At 35.7% G+C, this 27,398-nt stretch overlaps 1 protein-coding gene across 2 annotated transcripts in view; it reads right to left on the bottom strand.

Annotated features, from left to right (window-relative positions):
* Positions 1 to 27,398, bottom strand: part of KLF12 (KLF transcription factor 12) — a 470,708-nt gene that overhangs the window by 168,807 nt on the left and 274,503 nt on the right. For both annotated transcript variants that reach the window (XR_006889121.1, XM_046664760.1), the window contains exon 4: positions 21,211 to 21,757. Coding sequence is in view for 1 of the 2 variants with exons in the window: in XM_046664760.1 (XP_046520716.1) it covers positions 21,211 to 21,757 (547 nt within the window). In the remaining variant the exon portion in view is untranslated. The remainder of the gene's footprint in view (positions 1 to 21,210; positions 21,758 to 27,398) is intronic.

Raw genomic sequence — 27,398 nt, 5'->3', positions numbered from 1 at the left:
TATTTGCTTTTTAGATGAATTACATTTAACAGGCTTTTCTTCCCTTTCTGGAAAATATTTTAAATACTTCAACATATCTATCATTTCTATGACATGACTTACTCCTTGGAAATGGCAATGAAGCAATTCAATCTTTTAAAATACAGCTTAAAAATCGATGTTTGTTTAGATTATCACAACAGCGACTAGGATTTCATTTTTCTAAAGAATCATGACTAAAACTACTTTTCTCATTCGTAAGAAGAAATTGAATACAAATTTACAATTGTCTTGTGTTCATTGGAAGGATGTCGCAGAGCACAAAAGGCTTTTGGGATTAAAAAGAGTTCATAAAATTTTCCATTAATAAGTTGGCTTTTCACTATGCTTGGTAACCTGATATAACTCTCCAGAGTTGGCCAAGAGCCCTGAACTCTAAGAGCCCTCTGAGCTATCACTATACCCATTACCATTCCATTTTGTCAATTCCTCAGAACTGCTCAAAACCCAGGTCAACCAGCTCCAACTGATTTATTCAAAAGTGAATCCATTTCAGGTAGAGATGACTTAAAATACTTAATAATAAAATTATTTTGTGGTGTGTTCATACAGTGAATAATAAGATCACCAAACTCATTTTCATCTGTAATCCACATAGAAGATGGTTTTAGGCATTAATCCATGGCCTTTTAATTTACTTTTCTTATTTCACTTAGTTGGTCTTTTTGCTCTATCTGTGTTTTCTGATTCGTAGACCACGCAGAATTGAATCTTTCAAGAAATAGACTGAGATCTGCTGTAATAGTTTTAAGTAACAGTGAATCATGGTCCTTGTCTTAGGCACTTTAGATATAATATTTAAGAAAGGGCAGAAAATCTACCTTGGACTTAACAGTTCTCTTTCTACATCGGCTATGCTAGGTACAGTTGGTTGGCTTGTAAATAATTTACCAAAGAAAGGTTCTTTGCTAGTTTAAAAGTAAAAAGATTTTTTAAAAAAAAGTTGGCATGCAGAACTACTGTGGCGCATTTAGAATCAATGTGGCTGCTACCCTCCACCTCTCTTCAGATAGTTTGTTCTCCATGTCTCATTTTATAATATACTTAAACCTGCAGATTAAAAGTAAGTTCTTACATGTAACAGTGACTTAATTCGTCCTCTTAGACACCCTTGGAATTCTTGAAGATATGTTCTAACACCATCAAAAATCCTCACAATTGTGAATTACTTATACATGCCACTGGACTTCTCTACAGCTTTCAAGACTGTTGGTTATCCCTCTTCATTTTCACTTCTGGCCTCTTTTTAAAACTCCCTCCTTCCTTGGGTTCAGGAATGGGCACCCTTGTCCCCACACACTGTAATATATTGCCATCTAGAGTTACATATTTCTTGTGCACATCCTCACATCATTTTTTTTTAATTTTATGAACATTTTCTCTCTCATTTGATTGGTAATTTACACCCACAACCACATACAAGCCTTTGCCCCCAACAATTCACAAGAGTTACTGTGTGGGCCACAAGCAGAGAGCACAGAGCACCACTGAGATGAGTGCTTGTAGATGTGGAAGCTCCCTCATGAAGTGACTCCCAGTGTGGTCTTGTGACTCTAACTTGTAATTCAGCAAAGTATTTATGTGCTACGTAACAGACTTCTGGGACAACTGTGACCAGCAGAGATCTTAGCTGTGCTGTCTGTGAATGCCCAGGGTTAGTGTGCTAAAATCACATGTAATTTGTCTTTATGAGGACAAACAGAGGTGCTGACTCTTCTCTTTCTAGTGTGTTGCTTAGCATCATCCTATCCTGGGGTGAATAACTATTCAAAAATGACCTGTAAATATCTTTGGGCCAAAAAAGCAAGTATTGCCACATTTTTTTCCTCAGTTTCAATCCAGGTTGAAGGATGCGTGTGTTTACATCCTCCTTTTATGCAAACTCCAAAGAGAAGAGATTGCTCTGTAAAACTGGATTAAAGGTGTTTCCCATAGCAATTCTATGTTTGGTATGCTTTTATAAGAAAGCATAATTATATTCGTTGCCATTAGTCCATAAGAAACACGTATTCTCTGTATTTTTGGTTTTAAAGAGATGTTATGTTGATAATATGCTAAAAACTGCAGCTTGAGATGATAAATTATCTAGTCTCTGAGAAAGCCGGTGAGATCCCTACCACCCGGGAATGGAGTCATGACCTCCTTTTGCTTCAGGTACCACCTCTACACTGGCACTCATCTGCTCAGACCCTTCCTGAGCCCAGGGACTCAAGCCTCCAACATGGTTAGGGAAGGCGCCCATACAGGCAGGTGGCGCTGTTTTCAGAAATGACTCGAAGAATAGATCAAAGTTGTAATTTTCTCTAGAGACAGACTACGTAAAACAAAAACTTTAAGAACATAGCTATAATATCTGCTATATTTGGAGCAGACATAGAAAGCAGACACTAGTCTTTTTTGCTTTCCTAAACTTAAACTGGGCTTACACTAACTTCTTTATGAAAACCATCTTGGTGCCATGAGGAGAAGAGACAGTTCCTGAAGAAGACAGGGCTATGACGGAGGGTAAGGTCTTGGGCTTTCCTAGGTAAAGGTCTGCTAGGTTTGCAGTGCTTGAGGTCAGTATGTCAAGGGGTTAAACACAGATGTTTGATATTGTTTTCTTTGAATACAATAATAAAGACAAACAGAAGTGGTAAAAACCAATAACATTTATGTTTGGGTAACTTCTGAAATTTATAATGTGCTAATAATATGCATTTTGAGTATCATTTACCCCAATTTCCTTTAACCAAAGCTGCCAAGTCACCTCAGTACTAAGCCTTAGCTGTCTCTGAGGCCAAGCTGAAATCTGAGAGGCCCAGATGGCTCATTACAATCCATGCACATTCCAATGCTAATAATAAGAGAGATCTTCCTATGCATCCACCACATTTACACTATTAAATAAGGCATCAGGGGCCAAATCGACTCTTCACTATTTTTATTCCTTTTTCTCCTTTGACTACCTCAAATCCTGAAAATTGTTTCTTCCCATTGTCTCTCATTCCCAACCAACTTGGATGTAAAAGACAAAATATGAAGAACCATCTAACATATGATCCAGTATTTGCTGTCTCATAAACTTGCTTATAAAATGGAGTTTAATTACTTAAAGCTTTTCTTTTATGTCATTTTTAAGAAATTTCAAACATACATATAATGACCACCTTATTTATTCTCCCAAAAGATTTAAAAAATCTTAACATTTGCAGTATTTCCTTCAGATCATTAAAAAAAGTAAAATATTATAGGAGTCAGCTCTTTGTATTTTTTTCCCTATTTTGTTTCCCCTTCTTAGTATCCTGGTGTATATCCTTCTTATGCAAGTTTTCATGCTTTAACTATGTATGTGTCAATGAACAATGACCAATACAGTTTTGCTCCTTTAAAAACTGTATATAATGATATTATATTCTACAATTTGGTTATTTTCACTTAACATTACATTTGAGATTTATTTATACTCTTTCATTTTATTTGTTGAATATAGTATTCCATTTTGTAAATGGACCACCATTGCAGTCATGCGCTGCATTACGATGTTTTGGTTCATGACAGATCACATATACAACATTGGTCCCATGAGATCAGTACCATATAGCCTAGATATGTAGTAGGTTATACCATATAGGTTTGTGTAAGTACACTCTATGATGTCTGCACAAAGATGAAATAGCCTAACGATGTATTTCTCAGCACATATCGCTGTCATTAAGGGATGCATGACTGTATTTATCTGTTCTCCTACCGATGGGAAATTAAGTTGTTCACAATATCCACTGTTAGAAATGCTGCTGCAAGATTCCTATAGTGTATATGTGGTAATATAATTATAGGGTATGCATATCATCAGTTTTATTAGACATTGCCAAATTTCTCCCCAAAACGGCTGAATCAATTAACTCTCATTGATGTATGAACATGCCCATTTCTCTATATCCTAAGACAGTATTGCCAGATTTAAAAATTCTTCTAAAGTCTACAGTCATTTTCTATATCTGTTCTCCTCCCAAACACAAGAAGGATTTAGCATGCTATAACTACCCAGTGAATATTCCCACCTTCCTCAAGTTATTTTCATTATAGTCTTAAATTTTGGTTCATGTTTTACTGTCAAGAGTTCATCAAAATTTCTCTCTTTATGCAGATATTTATTTAGATTTTTAAAACCAGTTCTAAGCTCACCTTTCTTTTTTTCAGTTTTTTTACTTCTTTCAAAAGTATATCCTTTAGTTCCTACAGCAAATTTATGTGCATGGTAAACTCTTAGTCAGTCTAGGTCTGGATTTTTTTTTAACTGTCAATTGAATTTGCTTTAGCTGAGAACAGAATTCTAGGATTCCTCAGCCCTTTGAAGAGACTACTGCGTTGCTTTCTGGCATTCATTGTTGCTGTAGTCTTTGCCATTCTTTAATTCCTTTGTAGATAAGTCTTTGAGATCTTCTTTACGACTCATGCTTGACAACTTCACTGCTATGTGTCTTGATGTAAATTTATTTTTACTTATTTGTTTATACTCTAAGATTCATGACTTCCCTTAATTCCTCCAAATTTCCAGATATTTCTCTGAACACTGCATTCTATCTATTGTTATTTTATAGAAGTCCTTTTAGATAAATTTTGGAACACTTCAATTCATGTCTCAATCTTTCTTTCATGTTTTTGTCAGCTTTTCCATTTTGTGTTATTTTCTAGGTAAAATCCTCAGGATGATCTTTGAATTCATATTCTTCCATTGAAGTTTCTCAACATGTTCTGGTTGCCAAAAAAAGAACCTGGGAATTATCCTAGATTTATTTTTACCTTCATCCATGACATCCAATTGGGCAATAAGTTCTGTCCATTGGATTTCCATTCATACTGCCTCTGCACAGGCCTTGAGGAATTCCCACCTGGCTTCCTAAAGTAGGCTCCTAACTTTCCTCCCCTCCTCTAGTTTCACTACATTTAATCCTTCATCCACAAATCTGAATGTTACCACGTTATTCCCGCCTACTTACAGGCTTTCTGTGTCTCCCTGTAGCATTCAGTAAATATAGACTCCTTAACTTGGCACACAAGGCCTATGATAACCAGATCCATGAATATCCCTGCAGCCTCATTTCCATTTCTTATAAACACCCTTCATTTGAATCATACCAACCTACATAATCTACCCATCTACCAGGATGTACTATGCTCTTTCATATTTCCAGGACATTGTATCTTGCTTTAAAATTGCCTTTTTTCTCTGAGAAACACCCTTCTCCTGAAGCCATCTGAACCACACCCTGCCGACCACCAAGCTTAGTGCTCCTTCCTTTGTGATCCTCTATGGGTCTACACTTATCTACATTACAGAACTCTTCTCACTATCATTGTTTCGTCTCCTTTATTCACTGGACTATAAGCTGCCTGTGGGCATTATCTGTGCATTGTGCACTGTACATGTGGCTGAACCACAAATGTGCATTAATCAAATAAGTGAATAGGAAGGGATATACAGGACAATTCCTGGGTTAGGGAAAGGTTAAAAAAATAGAAATTAGATACTTTAAAAAAAATTTCTTAATATTTTAATCTGGCAGTTCGAATTTTATTTATTTTTTTGCTAAGGAAGATTCACACTGAGCTAACAAATGTTGCCAATCTTCCTCTTTTTGCTTGAGGAAGATTTGCCCTGAGCTAACATCTGCACCAGTCTTCTATTTTGTACGTGGGTCGCCACCACAGCATGGCTACCAACGAGTCGTGTAGGTCACACCCAGGAACTGAACCTGGGCTGTCGAAGTGGAGCACGTGGAACTTAACTGCTAGGCCACAGGGCCAGCCCCAAATATTATTTAGTTTTGATAAAAGAATAAGAAAGCAAGAAAGAAAATAAATGGGTGCTGTAGTTATCATATTTATTTAAATAACAAATATGAAGACTTTTTTTTCACCATTTAAATGGTACAACACAGGGAATAAAATTCAAGAATTTTATAACATGTCAACTAATCTCATTTAGCTTATAAAGTACAACAGTTCCTAGGTAGTATCATTTTTTTAATATAAATATATATATATACATTATATGTCTCTGTATGTATTCATGTGTGTGTATTTATATTTATATATACGTGCATAAAATTTAAGGTACAGTTCCCAGCTCTTCTTTGAGTATATTCTAACATGCCCAGATATGAGATGGCTACTGCATCCTGTACCTTACAAATATGCAAGACCTCTCAAAATAAACTACCCACTGACTGATTAGTAATAATATGGCTGATATTTCTTCTATCCTCTCTGGAATAAGGTATGGAATAAATAAGGATAACGAGTAGAGTCCCAAGTCTGTGATGGGTTACTCTTGCTGTTATGAAGGACGATTTTATTCTCAATGCTTGTTGTAATTAAAAATACAGAGCACAACACCAAAAAATAGCTAAAACAATTCAGTGGCCTACTTAGACTTGTACACGGAAAACACTGCACATTTCCACTTAGATCAGATCATAGAAAATTATAGAGTTAAAACTAGTTTAAGTTATAGTTGAAAGGAGGTTTACTCTTAAGTAAGAGAGACATATTTTGGTGATTAACATAAAAAATGATCACAATTAGCCAAGGAAGGGAAGAAATGGGCCTGTTAATAGCTGTCCTAGTTGTGCAAGGTGGATAATGCGATAATAAAACACATAATTGGAGGCTTACTACCTTGATTACTGTAGATTATACCAATGGGCACAACAATGCCACTAAGCAGAGCATCACCAGTTAGAGCTCATTTGTTAGATGATAAATGGATCATGTTCCAGTATAACCAGGACTTTGAGAATGTGTTGAAAAATACTCGCTAACACATATCATGATACCAATCAATTTCGGACAGCATAAAGCATTTTATTCTTTGATAAACTTAATTAAAATAGTAAAAGAACTAAAAAACATTAAAAAGATACTATATGAGACTTTGAAGCTATTCTATGTAACCAAACACATTTTATGCAATTTATGTCCTGATTTTGAAGAAGGCATTTCTGAACATCTGCCATATAAACTGGGATAATTCTAAAATTGCAATGTTATAATGATTATTAGCTATTGGATAGTGCTAAGAATTTTATTGAACTCATTAATCTAAGAAAAGTAAATAGAATTACAACAGTAATAATAAATGCTGGCTGTATTTTTATTTTGTAGTTTCCCCTTGTGCTTTTCAGAAAATAACTACTACCACAATGAGGCAAGATATAATAGGCATGTCTGTCTGTCGAACCAATTCCCTGCTCAAGAGAGCTCCAGGCAGAGACCAGATATGTCTAAAAATGACACAGACGTCAATCTCTGAAACTCAGTGAACCACACTTTGACAAAATTTCCCTACACCTAGAAATGTTAACCTATAACTTGAGGCTTGTTTTTAATGCTGCAAGATGCTGGAGAAATGGAAATACATAATATGGTACCACAATGCCAATATTTAGCAACATGGAATTGCTTCACGCAATTTATATGCATATATACTTGATTTTATATATGCAGTAGATTTCATACATAACAAATTTTAAACTCTGACAAAAACCAAAATAATTAAAGAATATAATGTACCTAATTTTAGGAAATATGGAACTTGGCTATTTAATATTGACAAATTCTCTAGATAACTAAGGCACACCTTTTTAAGTATTAAGGCCAAATATGGCAAAATGACAAAATGTTTTGATTTTACTCAAAGCTCTACTACTAATAAGCTGTGACTTTACAAGGAGTAGAGGAAATTACATGAGTATCAGTTTTCTTTTCTGTAAAAGACTGGCAAAAATAGCTAGACATTGGTTATTGTAAAACTTAAAGATGACGTATGTCAAGCACAAAGAACATGCAGGCATTCAAGAAAGGTGAATTATTTAAATGATTTTTAGTAAATATCTTTATGAGATTTATTATATACTTTGTTGCCTGGTTCAAATAGATTGACCATAATTTAACCTTTCTTTCATTACAAATGGTCATTATTTCAAAAGCAATTATTATGCTGTAATAAAGTATTACCTCCAAGGACTGAAGAGCTGTTGTAAACCTATTTCAGCTCGAAAGATCTTGCTGTGATTTTTCAAGTTATTTTAATAATAATTTCGGCACCTTCTTTGTTGGCTGCCACATGTTACCCTTAGTGTACCTAGAGATAAAGGGAGTTTCCTATTCTGGCAGGGGGGTTGGCACATGAGAACCTCAGCGGATATCAAGCATCTGTAGACAGGTAATGCAAAATCAGTAGATCTATTTTCTTTTACTACAGAAAACTACAGAAAATGAAATGCTATAAAATGTTTGTGGCTATTGGGAATACATAAAAAATCTATTAAGACAACATTTTAGGGGACTCGAATTATAAAAGTAAAAACTGAGACGAGGGTATTATGTTAAGCGAAATAAGCCACTCAGAGAAAGACGAACTCTATATGACTCCACTCATAGGTGGAAGTTAGTATATTGATAAGGAGATCTGATCGGTGGTTACCAGGGAAAAGGGGGGGTGGGGGGAGGGCACAAAGGGGGAAGTGGTGTACCCACAACATGACTAACAAAAATGTACAACTGAAATCTCACAAGGTTGTAATCTATCATAACATTAATTAAAAAAAAAAAAGTAAAAACTGAGAAACATTCCTCTCAGCTATTTCTCTTCCGCAATTTTTTTCCATTAATTTCTCTCTATGCACAGCTGGAAAATCGTGTTCACAAAGAATGCAAGAAGTATATCTAAACTAAGAGTTAAAAGGCTTTCTCTTTCACAGAAGGAGAATCTCAGATGCTCTTCTATAAGTAATTCATAGTTTATATCATGCATGCAATAAATATTTCATATCCTATGCAATGTGTGTGTGTGAGAGCATTACAGCCTAGAATTCAGTGAAACTACACTACTCTTCATCCTTTATGTGCCTCCACTCTCTGCCCTCATTGTTCACTCCAATACTTTCCCCTACTCTGAGTAGCAAAATCGTATGCTTCTTTAACTTTCACCTCAAATGCCACCTACTGTACCTTCATTATAACCTATGACTCGCTCCAGAGTCTAATTCATGTTCTCTGGAGATTTACAATCTAGGTCTCTAGAAGGTTTCCTCTGTTTTAAAGGGCTCTGTTTTTACAGAGGACTGATTTAAAACACCCACTCCTGACAAAGGCAACACCAGAGATGATTAGGGAGCCCTTGGAGTTAGCACAGAAGAGAAAAAACTGCAATCACCAAGTTGACAATTCCTTCTAAATACAGAAGATTCGACACAATTCAGACAGAGCTCCTTTCGATTTGTGCTTAGGTTTGCTTAATATACCTTTAAGATTAGAGATCTCTGGAAGGAAACCAAATCTTTGTTTTATGGCTACAACAAATGGCCCCACCACGGTAAATATGTCATTTATTCTTTCTCACAAAGACACATTCACTGCATAGTGCAAATAAAAGTTGCATTTTCCTTCTACTTAAGGTTCGTTAGATGAAATTTATGTTTTTAAAATGCACTGCAAACACCAAAAACTGATTGTACTGTTATCAGCTTTTAAATCAAAACAGCTTGCTATCTGGTAAGGACAGGAGAACTGGTCGATTTATTTCATAAAATTTTATGTACAAAGAGACAGTGTCTATGAACTTAATGGAGAGAATATAGAGTCTGGAGGGGTAATTTTTATTACAATTTATAGTAGGATTATCCATACTCCACAGTTTTCAGATTTTATTGAGATTTTATGGGACTATGATGCTGACGCAGTTAACCGCAGTGGGGTAGGAGGTATAATTTGCTTCACCCTGACTGAGAAGTGAAATTGGAGTTACTACTATATAAGGAACCCAGCCGACTCTATTAATTGCCTGGATCCAATCAAAGTCATTATTTACCCTAGTTTCACAGGTAAAATATTTTACCTGAGAGTAAAGAATACACAAGAACCGACTCTAATTTTCATACAGCAGTATCTTTTCATTTAGACTGTTTTGAAGCCATAAGAATATGTCTCACGCACAGGGGTTTGACTCCAGAAGCTAGTAAAACCTGAACCATATCAAGCAGTTATAATGTGCCACCAAATATCATTCTTTAATATGAAGTACTATGAAATAAAACAAACTTGGGAAACAGCAGAAACAACATACCCAAGAACACCCTGGAATAACTGATGGCCCATTGACATAAAATAGTAACAGCTTTGGGAATGGTATTCATTCATTCTGCAGACATTTACTATTTATTATGTATCAGACATTAGATAAAGCAGTAAGGCAATAATATAGAGATCATTATAATATAATACAACTATATGTTATAATATATTTGAGTCAAATATATTGAGCCAAGATATTTTATATATATATTTATATATAAAATTTCATATATACATGAAATAAATTGCTTACAATTTGGTATGTATCTTTCGACAAAAGAAAGCATTTGAACCACATCTATTGCCAGAGAAAGAAAAAGCCTTCCAGGAAAAGGAAACCACAGGGATAAAGGCAGAGTTGTCATTATGAAAAGCCACGGAAATGGTGGCTGGGATAGAAGACATATTTGGTGGAATGGCAATAGATGGGAGTGGAGGGGTTTCAGGAGCCAGACTGTGAGGATGTGAGACTCCCTGCTGGTTATCATTTTATGTTGCTGTTTTGTCTCCTTTACCATAAAAAGGAAGGATCCTTTTATGGTTAGAGTTTAGGACTATAGACCAACACTGGCCACAGCATTCCTAAGCATCTCATACAAAACATGGTACCTACAGCAGGATACATTCATTCATTCATCCGTTTATTCATCTCTTCAATCAATAAATATTTATTGAGCATTTACTAGTGTCAGGCACAATGCAATGTGTTAGGGAAATATTAGCTAATGAGGCTTAGATGGATTTTGGGAAAGCTCAACCCTATTTTATTCTTGGAAGTGAACATTTATAACAATACATACCATGTATAAACATATGTTTATATAGACATATGTAAAACAATAAACATATAAACAACTACAGCTTTTGTCAACAGGGGAGCTTCTTCTTATTGTAGGTCACCCAAGTCCCACTAGGTCTTTCTCTCCCCCAGGAAACTGAGAAACCCATTTGCCATGAGGTTATCTTCCTAATTCTACCCTGTTTCTACCGAACTTCTCCTACACCCCCAGCTACTGAGAAGGCAGTTCCTTTGATGAATTCTCCAAGGGCCACTCCCAGTTATCCCAGTTTCACCAAATTCTCTGTCTTCCTGAGTTTTCATTGTTCTAACACATAATTCTCCATTTACCTATTATTTTTTCTCTATGACATTCAACAAAACATAATAGCACACAAGTTGACATATATATGCTTCCATTTATCCAACAAACATAATCCATCGTTCAAAAAAAAAAAAACAACTAAGCACAGATACACAGAAAGTAGCATTTTATTCCTACTAAAGAGAAGCAACATACAAACATACAGGACAGGAAGTAGGACACAAGTAGATAGAAGTTATGTTTTTTCTTTTTGGTCCAAGTTAAGTACAGTCCTTTCTTAAAAAGATACTAGATCTCTAAAAACAAAGTAGATAAGTTAGGTTTCAAATTCAGGTTCAAGTTTTACTTCAAAAGGGCACAATTGGAGCTAGCCCCATGGCCTAGTGGTTAAGTTCAGCATGCTCCACTTTGGCAGCCCAGGTTTGGTTCCTGGGCACAGACCTACACCACTAGTCAGTGGCCATGCTATGGCAGCAACCCGCATACAAAATAGAGGAAGACTGGCATGACCCACATAGAAAATAAAGGAAGACTGGCATGGATGTTAGCTCAGGGCAACTCTTCCCCAAATGAAAAGAGGAAGATTGGCACAGATGGTAGCTCAGGGAAAATCTTCCTCAGCAAAAAAAAAAAAAAAATTCACCACAGTACCTTACAACCTCAGGCTAGGTGGGAAAATCTGGGAGCAATCATAGAATATATAACTAGACTATAGAGTTTCTCTGACTTTCATTGTTTTAAAATTCTACCACTAGATGGCAGTACAAAGACTGCCCTTTTCAATGCAGGTCTCTTAGTTCCACAAGGCATCACTTCTAGGATTGGTGATTTGATGAGATACAGAAGAGAAAGAAGAATCAAGATTCAGAAAAAGGTAGAGTGGTGAGGGGTGGAGGGAGATAGAGAAGGACAACTGGGAGGAGGGAGAAGCAGAGAAATGGAGGTAAGATGGAGAGTGAGAGGGCAGAGAAAAAAAGGTGAAACCAAAGAGGGTACTTGGAGAATGAGGTATGGAAAGGAGCTGAGGTGAAGATGAGAGAACTCCATTACGGTCTTTTTCAAACCTTTTGGACAGGAACCACAGTAACAAATACATACATTTCAACATGACAGTACACACGCACACACACACACACAGTTACCACATCTGCAGGTACATAAATAAATAGGTTACTGAACAAAAGTTTCATGATATAATACTTATTTGAGGGATACTCTCAAATATTTTTTTAATTTACTCCATTCTATTTAATTTCTTTAAAACTGATGATTATGAGCTACTAAATTTATTTCAAGATTCATCAACAGAAAAATGATCTGCAGTGTGAACAATACTGTTTCAGTGTACTGTAAACTAAAGCTGGCTTTTAAGAGAAGTTATTTTAAAAATTGCCATAGCTGGGAGTAGGGGACATTCCTGGCCATATAATCAATCCATAAAATAACTGTTGAATAAATGAACTAACGAATAGAAAGAAAAAGATGGTGAAGTCACCTGGTCATGAAAAACACATACAGTTGGCCAGTGATCAGAGTGGCATGTCACCCACATACAGGTGGCTAGAGGAAAATGGAATATGTGATCATTACTCTGTAAATTGGTAGCTCTTCTTTTATTTAGTAGATAGAAAGGCAAATATCAACTTATTCTTTTCTAAAGAACACAAAGCAGAATACCAGTTAATCAAATTATTCATTAACAATGGAAAATAGGTAGAGAGAAAAAGCTGAGAAAATAGTGACATAGTTTGGAACACAAGAAGAATTACTAAGGGAATAAGAAAAAATAAGGAACAGAAACCACATCCAGAGAGCTGTAAATAATTAAAAAGCCAACTTAACACAGTGCTGGCAAAGATTCTAAGACCAAGTTTCCCTCTTGGATCTTATATTCTTCCTTCTTTCATTTGTTCCTATAGGTCTTAAGAGACACTCGGAAAAATGCTCATTTGCTAAATATATATATACATATGTATGTGTATACAGACAGATAAATAGATATCTCTGGAAGTTTCTTGCAATGAGTATTATAAACATCCAAATATCATCAAAATATTCTATAAATACCTGCAATCTAATATGTAAAATAAGAATTTCCTTGTAGCATAATAGCACCCCTACTACTTGAAATTAGAAGCCTTACATTTAAGCAGGAAATATATTTTTCATTACATATATAATTTTATATTTCTCAGGAAAGAAAAAATTTGCTTTTTAAAAATTAAACCACAAAGAAAATGAAAGATACATTTCAAAATCCAGTATGTAATGTTCAATGATTTAAATATCAGTACAGAAAACTTTTCAGGTGTGGTGAAAAATGAATGTAGAGACAACAGAATATTATATTAGTAAAATATCACATTTAAGCATACACTTAATCAAATATAAATTAGGTCCTTCTATTATAGGAGAAACTTGTCCTAACAAATTAAGATGGCGTGGTAGTTATCACATCACAACAGAATGAACACAAAGTTCACTTTGTTAACCCCTTGCTTTAGCTACATTATCTAATAAATGGATCTCTCTCTTGTTTACGTCTTTACTTCCTTAAGTAACATCTACCTCTGAAGTGTCATCTCTCTCTTAACATGAAATCCCTCTGGTGTCCATACTTTCTCCTTTTCTTTTTCCCTTTGTACCTTCATTTACTATTTAACTGTGGGAGGTGGGAAGGCCAATCAAACTCACTCCTGACATTTTACACTTTACAAGGAGCTTACCTAGAGTTTTCTGCTAATTCTCTTAGAACAATATGGACAATGTCTCCTCTGTGAGCCAGTTACTACCATCAAATCTCAGAAGTAACCCAGTCAATGCCAGAGAAAGCAGAGGAACTGACAGACTGTAGGTATTTCAGATACATAAGAAGATAAGAAGCCAATTTTTTGATAGAATCTATTCAACCTCTTGCACATGCCCAAGTGAAAAAATACGGATAAGTTTCTCTCCATGTTGAAAATCCAGTAAAAGCAAACAAATGACCAATGAATCTGTATAAAATAAAGTCTTCTGAACTCCTATTATCCAAAAATTCAACTTTTCTTAAATATTGGCTGACTGCCTTTCTCACTATTTAACAAGTTCCTGTCTTTGTTTTATAAGGACAGTATTGAAACACTCAAGTCCTATCCAAGTCTCTATTTAAGAATAAGGAGCCACAAGTCAGCAACACTCCAGTCCCGTTTCCCAATAAGCAACATTAAAAAAATTAATTAAAGAACATAAGTAACTAGATGGTTTGTCAATAAAAATCAAATTCAGAATTAAAATATGAATCTATACCTAGTAGCTATCATTCTTAAACATAAGCAGGAGAATAAATTTACCAAAGGAAGCTGTGGTAGTTCATGCACTCAAGAAGCAAAGACAACCGTACACACAAGCACAGGTCAGCTGCCCCGGACTATTCTGGTCATATGGACAGATGACACCAGGATTCCACTGAATGGTGAACTAAAAGAGGACGGTCATGTGTAGGGTAGACAACAGAAGAAGCAACTCTGTGACAAAATGAACCATGGTCTGAAAGAAAACATCATTAACATCAACAAGTGAGAGAGCTGACAGCAGAAGAAAATTGATGAAACAAAGACATGTGAAATGGGGACTTTCATGGGAGCAAAACTACAGTTGCATTCAATGGTCAGGAGCTACAGTCATAACCTCCAACCAGCTTTGCAGCAATCACTGCGATGACCATATTTCCTTTCACAAATATAAATGGCACAGGACTAAAAATACACTTGTGGCTTCTTCCTGTAGGCTGCTGAGAAAAGCAACAGCCTGCAGGAAGAAAATGGGGTGTGAGTATTTCAGAGTTGCCCATGGCCACATCCCTTTGAAACTCCCGGATGAGTACTACAAAAATAAGGTATATTTTTGGAAGATTCTTCACTTCATCTAAATATATTTAAAAAACAACACTTTCAAAGGAGATGACCGAAGAAATCACGCGCCCAAGTGGGGTTGGTATCTTAAAAGGAGTATCAACATGGTCTAATAAGATATTTGGGGGAAAAAACACTTTATGCTTAAAGATCTAATCGCATATACGTTTTAAGTCAGGAATAATGCACTTATGACCTATAATAAGTTACTTCAAAAATGACCCCTACAACAAAGTCCTAATGCAATAAATATGTTTTCTAAAATTCTGGTGGACTGGGCTGCTGGGATGTATTTTAATGAAATAAAATGTGGAGGCATAAGAAACTGGAGCTGAACTCTTTCCTCTAGGCAATCTGTTTTATTGCAGTCATGTGGACATCTGACGGGTTTGGGTGACTAAGGAGAAGACAATAACAGAGAAAGGTGGGAGAAATAACAGACCACCTATATAAACTAATAAAGAAGAATGGGATAGTGGTCAGGGAAGAAAACAGGGCAACAGTGAAAAGCCCACCTGGCTGCCCTGGGCTTCTCAGTCTAAAGCCATCGATCAAATACGCCCTAGCTGGAGCCTCATTCCTGGGCATCAACGTGATATTACTTGTTCCATCAGGTACATGGAGAAAGAATCAGCTCAGGTATGGGAGGGAGGAGATAAGTCTATTTTTTTTTTAGCTCTTTAGTTGGATTTTCACAGACTTGGTATTGCCCCTTAAGTATTTTGAATTTCTAAAATGCAATATCTATTTTAATACTCCAATGTAAAAAATGTCTTTAAACCACAAATATACTGGGCTCATCTTTTGTTTTGAATTATTCTGTACATTCCACTAGGTGATGAATGAGAAATGTTTGATCTTATCTTTATATTAATTCTAGTATTGTTCTTACAATTCTCAATGGAACTCAAATTTTACTGAACTTTTATTTTTTGCTTTATCACTATCTTCTATGTTTGCACTTCCTTTCATTTTCCACTACATATCTTTTTTCCTAAGTATTTTGTCAATCTAATAAATTGACTTCAGAATTTGGGTTAATTACTGCGAGATGCAGGTTACTTCCACAGTATAATATAAGCAGCTAACATGCAATTAAGGACTTTGCTTCTATAATTCTTCCTTTCTAGAATTATCCATTTTCAACTATCTACTGGATTATTCTTGACAGAATACAAATATGCTGTATTATCTCTCTCTTTTAAAATCCCTCCCTTGAGAGCTTAAAAGCCTCTCCAGCTATCATTCCATTTCTCTACAACTCTTTCCAGCAAAACTCCTCCTAAGAGCTGTCTTGGCTTCGTCTCCTCTCCCTCACCCCTCATGTGAACACAAACTCACTTCAGTAAGTCCTTTATCCCTATCACTCCACTGAGACACTGTCAGTGTCACCAATGACCTCTACTCTCTCGCCAAATGCTCAATTCTCAGTCCTTATTTTATTTGGCCCCTTAAGCAGCTTTTGCTACAACTGATGACTCCTTCCATGAAACACCTTCTTCTCGTGCATTCCCTTTAACATTCTTTCTCTTACCTCACTAGCAGGATCAGAAGGAAGGAAAAAGAATCCTAAACACACCCACTCTTCCATCAAGGCCACAACGAACCAAGAACAACTTTGCTTATAATTTGTTATGGCCCTCTATGCTTTTCTGCTACTAAATATCTGTAAAACCCAACGAAAATCTCCTAAGAAATCTACCAAAAACTTCCCCAGGCTGGACTGAAATTCCTTTCAGAGGTCAAATAATCCCTTGAGGGTTTTGTTTATAAATAACACGTCTCAGGTTACGTAGTAACAAAACGCGGGGCCAGATCAGTCCATAGGCTGTTCCCTCTCCATGCACAGCCCTCCACCTCTCAGCATGACCACTTTGGAGGCTAACTGCTACTTGTCCTTCTGGTATCAAGAGGAAAAATGTCTTCTTCAGGAGACTTTCTCAGACACCCTCTCTCTCATAGCTCTAGTGTGTTTGTTTATGGTACCTTCCAGAATATCACGCTGTTTTTCTTCACCTCATGTATTTCATTCAAGACCCAACTGAGATATCTCGGTGCCCTGGGCTAGCTAACAACTTGTCATTCCTTTAGATCAAAATTCTTTAAATACTTGGATGTGCTGAGTTTCTATCCTCCTTAGACAGCTTTCTCAATCCTCTGCTGTTAGCCAGGCACACCCATGTGGACGTTTCATTCTACCACATCCCCAAACCCCAACCATCTCCTTCTGAGCAGTACAGTAAAAACATTTCTTCTGACCATATGTAACACCTTCTGTGAAAACACTTTTCTCAAGTACAACTTTCTCTATCTGCAATTATAACTACATTCTCTCCCCTGGGCAAATCCATGGCTGGTCTATGTTTTAATCCAAGTTTGTCCACAATTATCAGTTAATTGTTTAATGTCAATATCTCCCAGTAGAATATAAACACCCTGAGACAGAAATAGCATCTGTTTTGTTCAACACTATATTCACGGTGCCAATAAATAGCCTGTTGCCTGATAGATACTCAATAAATACTTGAATGGACAAATGACTCAATTCACATGACACTTTATCTTAGACACGGATGTGTACATTCACAGTTCTTGGTGTAATGTGACATATAAGGTAATTTATTTCTCTACCAGAGACCAGATATGTTATATCAACTTTAATAGTAATTAGCCAGTATAGTCATCTACGTTTATGTGAGTTAGTTTTATATTTTTATCAGTAGCATTTTGAAAATCCAAATCCACTACTGCCCTTTCTTTTGCTCATCCAAACCAGATACACAAGTCCTAAGCGGGAATGAAAACAGGGGCTCCCTTTATCACTCAGTCATTTCATTGCTGGCCCCCTGCCCACTGGATATCTGCAAAATAAAGACCTGGACATTGCTGAAATGCCCTTTCCTCTACTCATTCTGAGAGGTAGGCAGCCCTCCTTCAGTAGACATTTTTACCATCATCTAATTAATCAGTTAAACAAAAAAAAACATAAAATGCTATAGCAATATTTGTAGAATATGGTGATTATAAAAACAATATAGACTAATAAAAAGAGAAAATATGGAATGTTTCCAGACAATTTCTCATATTAAACTCTCATCCCTTATAATATGTTATAGTATCATCTTTGAGAAGCATTTCTTTTTTTTGAGGAAGATTAGCCCTGAGCTAACATCCCCTGCCAACCCTCCTCTTTTTACTGAGGAAGATTGGCCCTGAGCTAACATCCATGCCCATCTTCCTCTATTTATATGTGGGACTCCTACCACAGCATGGCTTGCAAGGCGGTGCATAGGTCTGCACCTGGGATTCAAACCGGTGAACCTGGGCTGCTGAAGTGGAGTGCATGAACTTCATCACCACACCACCGGGCTGGCCCCGACAAGCATATTCTATACCAACTTCTTGGGAGCAGTTTTTCATTTTTAAATTCAGTAAGTTTTTTTCCCTCCAACTTTCTGTTTTCACAAGACAGAGAAAACATTTCTGAACATTGTTGCTTCAGGTATTTTTAGGGGAAGATAATAATGATAAATAATCGCAAACATTGATATTGATCAATGCTAGACATTGACACATAAGCTCTTAATTAATCTTCCCAATAATCTTCAAAGATAAATCATGTTCTTATTACCATAACAGTGAAGGAAATGAAGATTAGTGAAATTAATACCTTTCCCAAGTCCAAAGCCATAAATGAGAGAACTAGGATTCTAACTCATCCATTCTTGATCCCCAATCTCATGCTCCTAATGTCCACATCACAGTCCAGCATGTTTACAATTATATAAATTTTTATTCTTTTTTTTTTTTTTAAGGAAGATTAGCCCTGAGCTAACATCTGCTGCCAATCTTCCTCGTTTTGCTGAGAAACACTGGCTCTGAGCTAACATCCATGCCCATCTTCCTCTACTTTTTATATGTAGGATGCCTACCACAGCATGGCTTGCCAAGTGGTGCCATGTCCGCACCCGGGATCCGAACCAGTGAACCCCAGGCCACCAAAGCAGAACATGCACACTTAACCGCTGCGCCACCAGGTCGGCCCCTAAATTTTTATTCTTGTGATGAGAAAACTACTGAGTAAAAAACATTGCATGAAACTAACAAACATACAGCACAAGTCTTAACAAAGTTCTTCTGCAGAGATATATTTTCTAGAGAATTAAATTTCAGCAGTATACATTATATAATATAGACTTTAAATAGAAATAACCCTCTCCTATAAAATGATAATGGAAAATAAAAGAGATCTCTCTTTCATTTCCTTCAATAGTGCATAAAAATTGCAAAAAAAAAAAAGAAAAGGTCATGAACAATGTTAAGATCCTTATCAAGCAACTTCATAATAAAAGCAACATTTCCCTTAAGTGGTATCATATGAAGACTGGATTCTATGGTATACACACATATATAAAATAATGTAATATGCAAGGTTGAATTTTACTACTTGTTAATTCCCAATTCTTAAAAAATGTATAGGCCAATCTGTAAATTACAAAAGCAAATAAATACTTGATGTGGCCTTCAGTCACGTTGTTATTATTCAAATCAACGAGCTCATCTCGATCAGAAGTGTCAGTCACATCAGAGGGTTAAGCTCAAGTAAAATCCATGAAAGCCTCCCTACGCCCTCTTCTACTTACTCATGAAGAGGGTGGTGGAATGAGCTCCTGGCCTTTGCTTAACAGCACACAAAAGAGAGGTTGTCAGGTAAGCACAGAGGGCCTGAATCTCAAGTTTGCAGTCTAAAATCTCTGATTACTGTAATAAATCATGAGATTTTCATTTGGTAAAACTGGGAAGGTGAAATTTATTTCATGCGCTGTGAAGAACCTCAATGCAGATAAAACAATAACTTGCCAAAGGTGAATGCACAATTTTATAGGGTATGTGTGCAAAAATTTCGCTAAGTTCACAATCAGATGTTATTCCTATGCATCGAAGCCTACCTTATTGTACAAGAACCAAAACAACCACGTTTACTAGCATTTTATGAGAATGTTTTATGTATTCGTCAATCATATTTTAATTATGGGCCTCAGTAGTAATATGGTATCAAAGCAAAAAGTAATACAACATAAGTCTTAATCCATCAACATTTCTAGGCTCTGAAGACAAAATACACATATTGAACTCAGCTTAAAAGGGAATAAATCAATGATCATAGGCATTTTACATTTCCATAGGAGAGTGACTTTTTTTTAGATTCATGGGAAGGGAAGAAAAAAGTTGACAGTATGATACTATTATAATTCATTCTAGTAAAAATAGGAAAGAGAAAAAAGAACTTCAATAATAACTTCATGATCAGCTGCATAACTATCGTACATAATTAAGTAAGTAGGTATTATTAAATACCATCATAAAATAAAGTATCTTCCTGCCTTCTAAACCCTAGAAGGGAATATTAATATTGCATGTTGAAATATTTCCATCATACTGAATCATCCTGTCATTTAAAATGATAATAACTTAGACTTATACAAAGATAAGAACTCAAGCTACATGAGACTTTCGAGTAAAACACCTAACTTTAAAATTATTTTAATGGCAACTTAATTGACAAGTTACTCAAAAGTGAATGATCAGATTCCAAGCACTACAACTTCATGGCCTTTTATATCATTGTCATCCAAATAGTTACAGTCTGAACAAGTGAAAGAAAAAACATCCTGATTCACTTTTAAAAACCTCACAATGGATCATTGCTATGAGGGATTTATGCATTTATACTTTACAAGCAGGTACACTAACTACAGATTGTCCTTCCCATCTGAGTATTTGAAAGTAAACATTATTCTGCAAATTTAGATATCTGAATTCTGACATTAAAGACTTGATACATAAAAATACAGACTAATACTGACTCATATACCTATATAAACATGAGGTTGGTTCCTACTAAACTGTGTTCTACTCAATAGCAATCAGCTGGTGTCTCTGTGATGTTGTGCACAGAACTTCTTTGGATGTAGTGATTTAGGGTCTACACACTGAATAAAAGAATAGTTACCTCTAGTGCTGAAATAAATCAAGGTTTCGCCTGTGTCCCTTACCTTTGCCATGGCTTCTCCCATCCTCCAAAAGCGGCACTACAATAGTGTTGTTCACATTTCCAGGTGACCGCACAGCTGTGTAGACAACAGGCACCGACTGTACCACCACGGGGATGCGGTGAACATGACTCAGTTTGTTAGACTGTAAATTCATGGGACTTGAAGGCGGTACAGGATGGATAATGTGCAAAAACTGCTGGCCTCCCACACCAGATGCAGAGGCAACAAGGGGCCCTGGAGTTAATACTGTTGACGAGGATGATGCTGAAGATACTGATGTTATAACAGTTGGGGATGAGGCTGGACGACTAGAAGACGATGAAGAGGTTGAAGTTGAAGAAGGTGAGGAGGCAGACGCTGTCATGGAAACTGGGGAGGATGAAACGGCTGTGGGGGATGTCCTGGCTTTGTTGATTGACAAGTCCACTGGCTCAGTTTGTGTTTGGAAGTGATCTACAGATAATGAGTCCTCCGGGGGCTCCCCTTTCACATTATTTAGCAACAAGGGAACAGCTTCCATATCGGGGTAGTTGTGGACGTTTGGAGACTGTGGGGAGAAAAATGGAACATATATTTGTATTTGTTAGTCATACATTTTAATAGATACATGATTTATCACTTGAATGTTAAAAATTTTTCTCTTATTGCTGTGGAACATTAATTCTTTCTCCAAATATCGGAAGGACTGTTCTGTAACAGTCATCGTAATTAAAGCTGAGAATACAAAAGTACAAAACAGAGTAAGAGAAGGCCTCTGTCATACAGACATTTTCATCCTATTGAGAGAGACAGATAAAATTGTTAAAATCCAGTGAAATAAGTGTTCTATGAAGGAGAAAGAGGCCACAGGAACCTAACAATGAACAGCAATTTTACATAAAATCTTCTAAAAGACAAGTTGGAAAGCAAAGCATTAGCTACTTAAAGCTCTAAATCCAACTTATTTAATTAAAAACATTCATTTTGTTGGTTTGACCCATCACTGAATTTATGAGTCTCAGTTTCCTCAGTTACAAATTAATGGGAATTTTGATTAGATAACCTTAAATATTCATTCAAGCTCTAAAATTCCACAATTTCATGATTCTAACTTTTACTCAACACTATCATAATGTGGAAGCATAATATTATCTGGGAACATACTAGGAAAACTCACTGGGACATTTCACCTTTCACATTTGGTGCAAGAGCTATCATATCATTCTCATTATGGGCAATAAAAAAGGGCCTAAGGTTTTCCAACCTCCCACATCTGATTACTAAATGATTCAATACAAATCGTTTCTAATAAGTGGATTACAACTTAACTCTTCGTATGACAACGTTTTCTCAACATATAGAACTACAATGGACATTTTAGGAAATAATAATTTTAGAGAAAATGTATTTGGAAAATTTAAATTGTCTGTGACTGTTTTGTTTAATTTAAGATAATGATAATAATTGTGTCCAAGTTAATTTTTGTTCTTTTAAGTTTTAACGAGCAAAATTTAATTGTAATAATAATGAAGACGCTAAGATTCTACCCAAACTAATGGGTTCATATGTTATTTCCGGGCATGACTATATTTTATTCTTACACTTACTCACTCATAAATTCAACAAATATTTGTTGAATGCCTACTTCCAAGGCCCAAAATGACCCAAGAATTCTATTAGCATGTGTCAGTCTAGCCTTAACAGAGAGAATCAGACTGTAACAGATTATTTTGGCTACATCTCATTTGACCAGGCTAACACGGACATTATTGTTCTATTATATGAAGACTAAAAAACCCTTTTTCAGCTTCATTATGGTATCAGAACAACAATATCTAAAATTATACTAAATTGGTTCATTTCATTCTTTGTTTAATAAAAGATTTTGGTTTGCTATTCCCCCCCAAACTTGAACATACACTTAAAGGAACAAAACATGTTTCTTAAGACCTTCTTCATAGAATATAAATTACAGCTCCATTCAAAATACACAATAGGCAGTCATACAAGGGAATTTTATTCAACAACAATGATGAAAGAAAGAAAATAAGTCAACCATGGTACCAGATGAACTTTAAAAAGGAAAATGGGCTGATTTTTATTGGGTTTTTTTTCTGACTCTAAGTTAACATGGTTACTTACCCACGAAAAGATAAGAATTAGAAAACATAAAAATGAACCATCCAAAATATCTTCTGTATGAAATTCTAAATAAGATTGCATTTTATGTGCTGAAATTGAGAAATAAGTTTTTTATTCTTCTCAGACATTAAAAAGCAAAAGAAAACAACAAACACCATAAACTGAACTACTTACACAAAAAGTTATTAGCATTATTTACTCTTCTAACTAAGATAGCGTTTCAAGTGGTTTCCAGCATTATCATTTAATTTCTTTGTAGAACAATGTAAGATGTTTCTTATTATTATGTTATACCCATAGAGAAATTATTTGTTGAGGCTGCTTTCATAAAACATACCAATTGGTTGGTCATTAAAATTATAAAATACATCACTAGGCACATATTATCAAAAACTGTTTGACTTCAAATATAGTCTTGATTAGTTTCTCCTTTTACTGTATTAGGCATATCAAAAATTCTAATTTTGAAAGTTTTTCTCTTCCTAACTATTTACATAGAGAGAAGGTTCCTACATATGTTTACAAACCAAGGGCTGAGGTGTGATTCATCACTGTAGAAACATTTCATAACGTAAATGAAAGACTACTTCAGCACAGACTATGACAATACAGGAGGTGGTAAATATGGAGCTTATTTGTAAAGAGATGGCTTCTGAGGTATCAAGCTTCACTGAGCTTTGCAAACTGCTCAGACTTCTCTAGATTATGAACAGGAGTCACCTTTTGTAGGTACCTGCTTAATCCCTCACTAAGAAAAATATTTACTCCTTAAGCTGTTTTACAGCAAGAAAAGAGTATGCCTCTTATAATTCTGTTGTATATACTACAAAACTATGAAGATCAAATATTAAGAGCCCCTAGGAACTTTCAAATACTTGAGAATTACATAGCTTTTGCATGAGCTCAAACCAAAATACAGAAAATGCTCATAAGAATAAAGAAGGATAACCCAAACCTTTGGACCAAAGACATATCTTATTTGGAACCTTGGACATATTTCGCATGAATTTATAAGCGTAAACATCACAGAGGCACATGTTGGTTCCTTTTCCATATGTAACAGTTGAAATGCAGCCAGCACGTCCAAGAATAATGCCTCATCAGTATAAAGAGGACAACATCCTTATTGTACCATTCATCTCTTTACAGTGTTGATATAACATTATATCTTCACATACTAATCTCTTCTACTGTGATAATGTGGCAGGTAAAGCCATCCATAATTCCAGCTTCAGGCTGCACATACATATATGTAAAGCCAGCGGTACTGCATAAATATGGCTTCAAAACAGTTATAGTGTATTCTTGATCCTGAAATTACCCTTAGGAATTCATTTCTTTACTTATAGAAAGTGGAAAATTGAAATGCATTGGTTCTAAGGTATGAATCCATCAATGTGGAGCTGTAGGGAGGCGCTGGGCATGCAGGAGACAGCCAAGAGAGAGAACCACAGCTGCGAGAAACCAAAGGAAAACACCAAATAGGAGAAATTAAATAAAATAACTACAAGTACTTGAGAAAATAGGAGAAGATATGAGTATGTTACTAGGAAACAGCCTTTAAGTGGTAGGGACACTGGAAAAAATAGAAATAATAAAGAAAAGTTATATGTTTTAAGCATGATGAGGAAGTGAAACTTCTGAAAAAAGAACAAAGGATTCTATATTAAAATTTTACCCTTGGTTACCAACTACTCAATTCTTGATACAAAACTGAGGGACTCCTCATAGCAAAGTCAACTAAGCATTGTTGGTTGGTTGTTTTAAATAAAAGCCTATCAAGATTTTTGCTTGGGGGGTAGGTCCTGTGGCTGAGTGGTTGGGTTCACACACTCCAATTCGGAGACCCAGGGTTTCTCCGGTTCAGATCCTGGGCACAGACATGGCACTGCTCATCAGGCCATGCTGAGGTGGTGTCCCATATGCCACAACTAGAAGGACCCACAACTAAAATATGCAACTATGTACTGGGTGGATTTGGGGAGAAAAAGCAGAAAGAAAAAAAAAGAAGATTGGCAACAGTTGTTAGCTCAGGTGCCAATCAAAAAAAAAAAAAGATCTTTGCTCGGGACTGGTGACTTCAGCTGAATTTTTGCTGAGAGTAATTTCATTTTCCAAAAGATTATATAATATCCCTTGAAAGGTTCCACAATAATTTTTTTCATAAAATGTCTTAAGAAATAATTGCATAAATACACACAAAAGTGCAGCAAGGTAAATACAACAATTTGTTTAATAAAAAATGTGTATGTGAAAATCTAAAGATAAACATAAACAGGAATATGTCATCACATATTATCATTTTCTTCAAAAGTTTGAAAGTCAGTTTTATTCATAATAGTCCAATCAATAAAATATTACAAATACTATCCTAGCAAACATATTCCTTTCAGTGATCTGGGCATTACATGTGAGCTTTCCTAATCAGATCATCTTTTTCCTGAATGAACTTTTTAACAGGTAACTTCACTTTCAGGTATTTTGTTGAATGAATGTAAAAAATGAATTCAAAACCTCCTATGTGATAGTACCCAGAGTACTAGATGCGTTTCCCACAGTCAGCCATTCCTATCAGCTGAATCTTATTATGATCTGCCAGCCAATAAAAAGCATTTTTAATACTTAATGGTCATATATTTTAATCACCTGGTAATCTTAAAAAAAAGAAAAAAAAATATCTGGACACCATCCTATGTCTGGAAAGCTCTCCAGAGATTCTTACAGGTAGTCATGGTTGAAGACCACTTGGGTAATATTCTGCTGGATGTTATCCAAGATTTCTATGCTTTCTGTTTCATCTTTAATGGCCCCAGGCATTTTGAGAGATGTGGCACCTGTGCACACACACACACATGCACCCAGACACAAACAAGATGACCCCAACTATCCATCCAACCATCTCTCCATTCACCGATTCATCCCTCTATCTTGTTTTAAAACAAATTATGTTTAATTTTATTAATTTTTCGAGAAATAATCTCATGGCAGTTTTTAGAAAGGATTATAAAGTGACTTGCCCAATATTACATAGCTCGTGGCTTAACTGTTACAAGAATCTTTGCTTCATGGCCTATTGTGTGATTATTATAGAAAGAAAATTTGACTTGGACAGAAAAAGCTTGAATTCATGACCTACACTGTCACTTATCAGCTGTGCAATTTTGGTATCGTCATTAAAATTCTCTAGGTCTGAGTTTATCCACCTATAAGAGAGAACTATTAATTCCAAAACTATAGAATTGTTGCACAGATTGAATTAAGAGAATTAAGTACTTTTAAGTGAAACAGAAATGTGGGAGAGAGGCAAGTGAGCTTCCCCTGTTAGAACTAAAAATTCCAAACACAACCTAATCTGTTAGGAAAACTCTCAGAAGGGACTTGACTCACTGAACTCAGCATAAGATACATTCTGATGCACAGTCACACACACACAGCCACCGTGGAGGTAGAGTGTTCGCTGAACAACCAAACCGACGTCTATAGTACAAAAGTAGCTGAACCAGTTGAAATATTGTGGGTATTTTTAGGGTCTGCATATGACTTAGACACGTTTTCTCTTAAAATATAGAAGATGGTTTCTGAACTTTATTTTCCGTATTTTTCAGCTTAATTAGATTGACCCACAGGATGATCATGTAATAATTGATGGAATATATTTTAATTGATTGGTCTGATTTCTTAATTCCACAATATAAATAACCTATATCAATCCATAGTTCAGTTTGTATCGATGATGACAATAATATATAAATATATAAATAATTGTTTTGGTACCTTGGCCGTTCTTTAACAGTCTTCTCATGGGATGAAACAGCAGGGCATTATTCGTTTCCTGTGTCTCAGAAAATTAGCTTATATAAGTTGCACTGTCTGACTTGGTGACTAATTGAGCATGTACTCTTCACGGGAGGTGCTTAGAGAAGTTTACTCTGCACTTCATGTAAAAAAGGAATTAAACTAAATCTGTGACTCCCTCCCTGTGCTCATTGGAGCCTTTAAGTTATACTGAATTATTTTCAATGCAAGTATATTTTAACTGCATTATTTTCAATGCAAGTATATTTTAA

This window comes from Equus quagga, chromosome 6 (assembly GCF_021613505.1).
Source record: "Equus quagga isolate Etosha38 chromosome 6, UCLA_HA_Equagga_1.0, whole genome shotgun sequence".
Taxonomy (NCBI): domain Eukaryota; kingdom Metazoa; phylum Chordata; class Mammalia; order Perissodactyla; family Equidae; genus Equus; species Equus quagga.
Note: the sequence above shows the minus strand (reverse complement) of the source record. Positions and strands in the feature narration are given on the sequence as shown.